At 36.5% G+C, this 6984-nt stretch overlaps 2 protein-coding genes across 2 annotated transcripts; one reads left to right on the forward strand and one right to left on the reverse strand.

Annotated features, from left to right (window-relative positions):
• The first annotated feature begins 2503 nt into the window (after window positions 1-2503).
• Ppt2 (palmitoyl-protein thioesterase 2) lies at window positions 2504-4442 on the forward strand. Its single transcript, XM_012374570.2, has 4 exons — window positions 2504-2759; window positions 3162-3411; window positions 3484-3602; window positions 3671-4442. Exons 1-4 carry the CDS (start codon window positions 2607-2609, stop codon window positions 4022-4024), a joined length of 876 nt encoding a protein of 291 aa, XP_012229993.1. The 5' UTR covers window positions 2504-2606; the 3' UTR covers window positions 4025-4442.
• On the reverse strand, window positions 4401-6513 carry LOC105676560 (venom serine carboxypeptidase). Its single transcript, XM_012374566.2, has 2 exons — window positions 6217-6513; window positions 4401-5732 (listed from the first exon to the last, which is right to left on the reverse strand). Exons 1-2 carry the CDS (start codon window positions 6511-6513, stop codon window positions 4611-4613), a joined length of 1419 nt encoding a protein of 472 aa, XP_012229989.1. The 3' UTR covers window positions 4401-4610.
• Between the last annotated feature and the right edge of the window lie 471 nt (window positions 6514-6984).

Consider the following 6984-nt stretch of genomic DNA (forward strand, 5'->3'; position numbering starts at 1 on the left):
TAAATAATCGAAACATCGAGGGAAATGTCTGTCCGACAATGGTCGGTCGTAAAACCAGTTTAACTCCGTTAAGACTCCGAGCATTTTCCCAAAGCTGTGCATCACGCACGGCGAGCAAAACTCGTGGTCGGTTTGAAGCACGGAAGTACTTGATTAAAGATACACACATTCAACGGCGTAAGACCCCCGAACGAGCCAGCGCACCTCTTATCACGAGAGAGATTACTCTGGACAGTGTACAACAATTTAGGCGGAGGGACGAGCGCGGGGGGGGGGGGGGGACGAACGTGCCCAGGTACTTCTGGCCGTCGCAAGCTGTTCTAATCGAGTCCCCCCAAATGCCCGGAAACCGCCGCTGCTTCTTCCGCCGAACGACGCGAGAGCGAGAGAAAGAGGAACCGTAACCGAGAGGGTGGGATGCGAGCGAGAGAAAAGGCGGCCAATCCAATTCCGCGCTCAAGCCCGACCGTCGTGATGGCGGAGGGTGGCGAAAAAACGCAGCCACGGTCGAAGCGCAAGGCGGGCGGTAGGTCTCCGGGCTTTTTTGCGTTTAATCAAGGATATTCGCGGTCGGCTGGCTCGCTATTTCAGTCCGCCGAGTGTTAACCGAGGCGCGCAACCACCACCGAGTATCATACCGCAGAAAGTGGATGAAGGAATCTTCGTCCTTTGACCTCCCGGGGACCCGCTCCTGCCTCACAATCGCCCGTAACGGTCCTTGTTGTAAATTACGCTGCCTCGTTGTTTTTACTTCTCGTGTCATATTCTTGAGCTTTTCGGAACGATCAGTTAAAACGGTATTCGGCGTTGTTGACATATAAAGCGGCTGTAAAGGAACAAAATAAATAACAGATGTCATTGTGAAATCTCGGGATTATGTATTCTCTTTATCAAAATACTATTTTAATACTATACTTAAAATATATATAAGACATAAATGACATTAATAATGTTTTCTAATTTATTTTCATAATCAGCATTTATTAAGCGCGAGGATAGATCATAAACATAACGAGGATCCTGTTCCAATATAATGAATCGGAATCGGATTAATTTTGTTGAATTGGATAAAGACCTCCTGCAAGACGCTAAGGAATCATTCGATTCGTAGAATCTAATAAAATCGATTAGAGGCGCGACACCCCTTTCACTGCCATCATGATAGTCTAGACGTGATGTAGCAGGAGACGACAGCTCTAATTTCGTCCTTAAGTATCAAATATCTTCGCTGTCACTCTCGTAAATTACTTTATCCCGATGACGCGTTGATCGTCGAAAACACCCTCTGAATTTTGAATGGGTCACTGACATCTTTTCTATCGTGAAAATATAATTTTCTATTGCGGAGATTTCACAGCGATCTTCCATAATAATTGTTTGAAATTGTACGTCGCAATTCAAGGAATAATCATGTTTTATCGTTTATTACAAATGTGAAAAATTCTGCGAGAAAAATATGTGATAGATAAAATAACGCAGAACAAACAAAAAGTTTTATCATTACATTTATAAGAGAACCGTCTTCTTTTAAACATGTCCACTGTCGAATTACAAAACAAGGATTTATATAGGTACTGTTTAATTAAAAATAAATTAAAATATGGAAGTTATAATTAAAGAGCACCGCTTACAAGATAATCTCCATTAAACGCTACTTTAGTACAACAGGAAACAAGTGGCGATAATACCCGGATTCCAGGAGTATATCAATGCTCGGATAATGGTGCGAAGGAGCGAAAGGGTTGCTCCTTCAAGGGTTAAAGCCGTGATAATCATGGATGACGCTGGTCGAAACAATGCGCCCGGCATCCGTCGTCCCGGTGCAGGGCGTGAGTTTCGTCTACGGGTTGGGGGGGGGGGGGAGAGGTGAAAAGCGGGGGTGATGTCAGAGTACGGTGATGTATGGCTGAAGCGAGCTCAGGAAATACCATGTGCCCTGCCACCTAGCACACAGCAGTCCGTAAGGATTAGGGTGGCGACCTACTATATTCTGCAACGCACCGTTTCGCGATGCAATTGGATTCCTTTGACCGTCAGCACCCTCCCTTGCAACCCTTAGATCCGTCGTCACCGACCATCGCTTTAACTGCGGGATCATCGTTCTCATATTTATGGAATTTTTTCTGTTGAATATTTTATGCGGAAGGGCATAACTGATTTAGCATTGATGCGATATAATAATCTCTACAATCAATAATAATCTAATTGAGTATTATATATTAAATAATGATATAGGTTTCACGGCATTAAATTAATCTGATATCTAATTCATTTTTTTAGTCTAAAATAAAGTGTAATTAACATAATATTGTTACAATTATAAAATATGTGCAGAAGAACATATTTATGTGCTATATTTTATGAATACTTGAAGACAGATTTATGCATGACTCACACCATTTTTACGGAGTAAGTATCATTCGTTGATAATATTGTTTTTGTTCTTACCGACCGCATTAAGCGCGTACAATTTCTTTACTTCGCCGCAAATATATATTGTAGCGCCACAGGAAATGTATTGAATTCATATATGCCAAGTAAGAAAATAAGAATGCCAGAGGGTCAACACAGAGGGACATTACAGTTTCATATTGCACCATAAAAGAATGACTGATCGAACATCTGTGATAAACATTTATTTCATTTTAGTTTTCTTATTATCGTACAATGAAGCAAAATCATATCATGCTGTGGTCATTATCCATGGAGTGCTCACTGGAAGTGATAGCATGGAACTTATTAGCAACAGAATTCAGGAGGTAAGCAACAAGTAGAGTAAAAATAAAACAAAAGCTGTTATATATATATTGCAACATCATTGTTGGATTCATCAAAATGGCACATTGATTTCCCAATTACAATTCTGCATAACTTAGGCAAATGAATATTTTTGTCTTATTTTTATTTATGATAGAATGTTTTATTGGAATTGGAAATTACTTTGTGTTATTTGTGTGAGTAAATGTACATTATATGATATTTTATTATCCATATGAGTGGCTTATCATCATTCATATATATGTATGTGTTTTACACAGTTTTGCATATCACTAATTGTGAATTATTCATATATTTTTATATATGTTATGGCCATTGTTCTAAGTAACTTATAGATAGATTAGTAAAAATTTTATCTTTCTAATTGTGATATATTTTCACAGATTCACCCTGGAACCCCAGTTTACAACACTGTCAGATTTGCAGGCTGGAGCAGTCTGGAACCAATGTGGCAACAGGTAGAAGAATTAGGCACAGATGTACTCTCCATAAGTGCTGCATATCCAGAAGGAATTAATTTAATAGGTTACAGTCAGGGTGGTTTATTAGCTAGAGCAATATTACAAAGGTTTCCTATGCATAATGTGAGAAATTTTATTTCTCTAAGCTCGCCACAAGCTGGACAATACGGAAGTATGTAAAATTATAGTGTCCAAAAAGAAAGGAACAAAAGCTTTATTCTAATTATAAAATTTTTTGTTTCAGCACGTTTCCTGCATTTGATTTTCCCAGATCTAGTTTGCGAAACTGCTTACGAACTCTTCTATTCACGACTTGGACAACATACTAGTATTGGAAATTACTGGAATGATCCCCATCATCAAGTTAGTATAATCTATATTATAGAATGCATTATATTTTATTATATTAATATAAAAATTTGTCTTTTCAGGAACTATATTATAAATATAGTAAGTTTTTACCATTTGTGAATAACGAATCTGATGGTTTCAACAATTCCGATTATAAATCAGGTCTAACCAAATTGAAACGTATGGTACTTATTGGAGGACCAGATGACGGAGTTATTACTCCATGGCAAAGTAGTCATTTCGGATATTATGACAACAATGAAACTGTGGTAGATTTGCGTGACAGAACTATTTATGTGGACGATACAATTGGTTTGAAAACATTGGATAAGCAAAAGAAATTAAAAATTATTACTGTGCCAGGAATTCCTCATGCTGAATGGCATAAAAATATTTCTATAGTAGATCAATTTTTATTACCGTATTTAGATTAGCTCAATGATACATGGATAAAATTAGAACAATTTTTGCCAAATATAATAGGGAACTTAGATTATTAATTGGGTAAATAATTAAACAATTGTAAATTTATTAATCTATTGCCATGACATTTCTTGCTCTCATTTTATATGTAATCAAATTATAAAATTGTAAAAAATGTAACTTGAGTGTACATGTACAGCATGCGTATTGAGAGATTATGTCATATCATGTCAATAATATAATTTAAATGATATATCGGGAGAGAGAATATAAATCTATTTTACGGCTATGAAATATTCGAAATTAAGAGGCAGAATTATTTGTTATAAATGTATATACTTCGCAAATTGTTTAGGTGTACGACATGTCAATAAGAAAACGTTCATATTTTTACTTATTAATAAATTTATTAATTTTTCTATTATAAAATTAGATCTGTGTTCTTTTGTCTTGGCGAAATTTTTCAGAGTATTTTACATATCGCTGATAAACGTCGTAATATATTTAAATATTAAATATTAAATATTTCACATACATATTCTTATAAAAAATTTTTCGAGAGAATTCTTATTACATATATTCAGTACATTCGCATAATTATTTAAATTTTTTATTATGAGTAAAACGCGTGATGAGGTCTAACGCCCATTTTGGCTGATCTGAAGGAACCATGTGACCTGCATTTCGTACGAGAACCTCGATTAAATTATCAACAATTTTTGTATAACCCGCTATTTCGTTTCCAACCTTCCACATTTTTCTAGGCGTTCTCGCATATTTCTTTGCTCCCGACCATTGTAAATGTTGTAAGAAGTTCTCCGTGAGCGGGTATGCGACGATAATGTCCAATTGTCCGTTGTAGATAAGTACTTTGTAGTGTTCCAGAAGATCTGTCAAGAGATCTGTTATGGATCGCATGACGTCTGCTTTCAGATATTTCTCAACGACGCTGGTTTCATAATGAAAGGTGCTGTTACCAACATGTATAGCATGTCTAACATCGTCTCTTTGAATCCATTCAGACATCCAATCGGAATCATTGCCGTCTTTTGTATTCAAATAGTTAAAATAATAGTCGAAGCCAGTTAAATTGTGAAACAAGGATGGAGTGCTATTTAAATCGCCGTTAAGGAGCAGGTCAAATATTTCAAATGCTTCGACGTATTTCTTCTGTTTAATCAAGTCGCGACCTTTTTGTTCATACATTTGAAACTTCTGTTTTCCATTTAAATCAATCAGACCGATTTGATACAAATAGTCGCTGTACAGCAATTGATTCTCAGGATCGCACAATCCATTGCCGATAGCTAAGCCTTTCAAGTTTATTTTTGTATCTGTTTCGGCATTGAATTCTTTAATGGCATGCGATACTGCTGGCACATATTTGCCAGCATATGATTCACCGGTGACAAAGAAATCATTGTTTTGCAGCTCTGGGAATAACTGAAAGAATTGCACCAGAGCAGTGTGAATATCTTTTCCTACATGAGATTCATTCGTAGCATATCCTTTCTCGTTATCAGTGAAACTGTAACCAGTGCCGACTGGATTATCAATGTAGATTAGGCTATGTCCCAAGTTCCATGAGTATTTCCGCTTCTCTAGTCTTATGTTCTTGTTCACTAAAAATGGACCATTTTCCATAAAAAGACCAAACATAGAAGTTGCTCCCGGGCCACCTTGCAGCCATAGTACTACTGGCGCATTCTTTGGATTATACTGTAACATACAAATTATTTTTATGCAATTTTAATTTGAACAATTTCAGCTTATAGCAAGTATTATTTATATTATTGTAGGATGATTAACTCAACGGCGTGGATTGACAGTAGAAGATAACGATTCGTGATTCTGTGACCCTCGCTCACCTCAGACAAGATGAGACCGGAGGTAGAAATAAAATAAATACTTTTTTTACAACACACTGTAAGTCGTTATAACTTGAACTTCTATATTATAATTACTAATGAAAAGTATAAAAATTTAACAGTCTCTACACATATCACATAATGTCAGACTTGTAGACTGCACGTTGTAATGCATACAGAAGTATTTTCAAGATTTTTGTATTACATGTATATGATTTGTAAAAATACAAGAATATTTGAGGATATTTTATGTGATCGACTTTACAAGCAAATTTTGACGGCGATGAATCTGCTTATTATATGCAAGATTTGATGCAAGATTATTGATTACTTACCATAGCCGGAAAGAACCAGAAAAAGAGATTGGAGTTGTATTCTTTATTAACTGTGAGATAACCCGCGTAACTGCTAACATCGTACATTTCTTCATGCGAGACGATTGCCTTTACTCGCGCTTCCTCAATCTTTCCATTTTCTATTAAAGGCGTCAGAAAAAGCGGCGCACCAGGATTTGTTTCTTCAGCGAGGGGAAATCCTTTTAATTGTGGATATATTTTCATGAATCCATTTGCACTTTCGTGTGATAATATAAAGAGCAATGTGCTCAAAATTAGAACGAATGCACTGATCATGTTGCTGGTTGCGACTGATGCCGCGTCTCGCTGTGAAATTGCTTGACTACACGAACAACTTATCGGCGACTGTCGCCAATAAACTGATATCACGATTCTCTTTGTCCTTGCCGATACCACAGATGACACGCGGTGAGCACGAACAATAACATCCGTGATGACTAAACACGCCGCGCCAAAACATCGCGTTTGTTGGATCGCGTGAGAAAAATTCCTGCAATTAAACAATTATTGGTCCTCATTATTCGAATTTGATGAAAAAACTTTTAGCCATCTAATGTAAATACTTACTAAAATTTACTCTATTGATTTCCGCTAAAGTCCGAGTACACAAAATTATTCTTTGAGGCGTCGAATTTTATCATTCAACGATGCTATTATTTTTTGGTATGATACAAAGCTTTTTATGCGGCACTTTGATGAACAACGTGTAACTAATCAATCTTTCTTTGTTATAAATTAATGTTACAG

This window comes from Linepithema humile, chromosome 3, assembly GCF_040581485.1.
Source record: "Linepithema humile isolate Giens D197 chromosome 3, Lhum_UNIL_v1.0, whole genome shotgun sequence".
NCBI lineage: Eukaryota > Metazoa > Arthropoda > Insecta > Hymenoptera > Formicidae > Linepithema > Linepithema humile.

What these genes read in the sequence shown, in the direction of transcription:
- Ppt2 (XM_012374570.2), top strand. Translation starts at nt 2,607, where the DNA reads ATGACTGATCGAACATCTGTGATAAACATTTATTTCATTTTAGTTTTC. An exon ending in ACAAGCTGGACAATACGGAA is followed by an intron (nt 3,412 to 3,483) that starts GTATGTAAAATT and finishes TTTTTGTTTCAG; the next exon opens with CACGTTTCCTGCATTTGATT. An exon ending in GGAATGATCCCCATCATCAA is followed by an intron (nt 3,603 to 3,670) that starts GTTAGTATAATC and finishes TTGTCTTTTCAG; the next exon opens with GAACTATATTATAAATATAG.
- LOC105676560 (XM_012374566.2), bottom strand. Translation starts at nt 6,513, where the DNA reads ATGATCAGTGCATTCGTTCTAATTTTGAGCACATTGCTCTTTATATTA. An exon ending in TCTGGTTCTTTCCGGCTATG is followed by an intron (nt 5,733 to 6,216) that starts GTAAGTAATCAA and finishes TGTATGTTACAG; the next exon opens with TATAATCCAAAGAATGCGCC.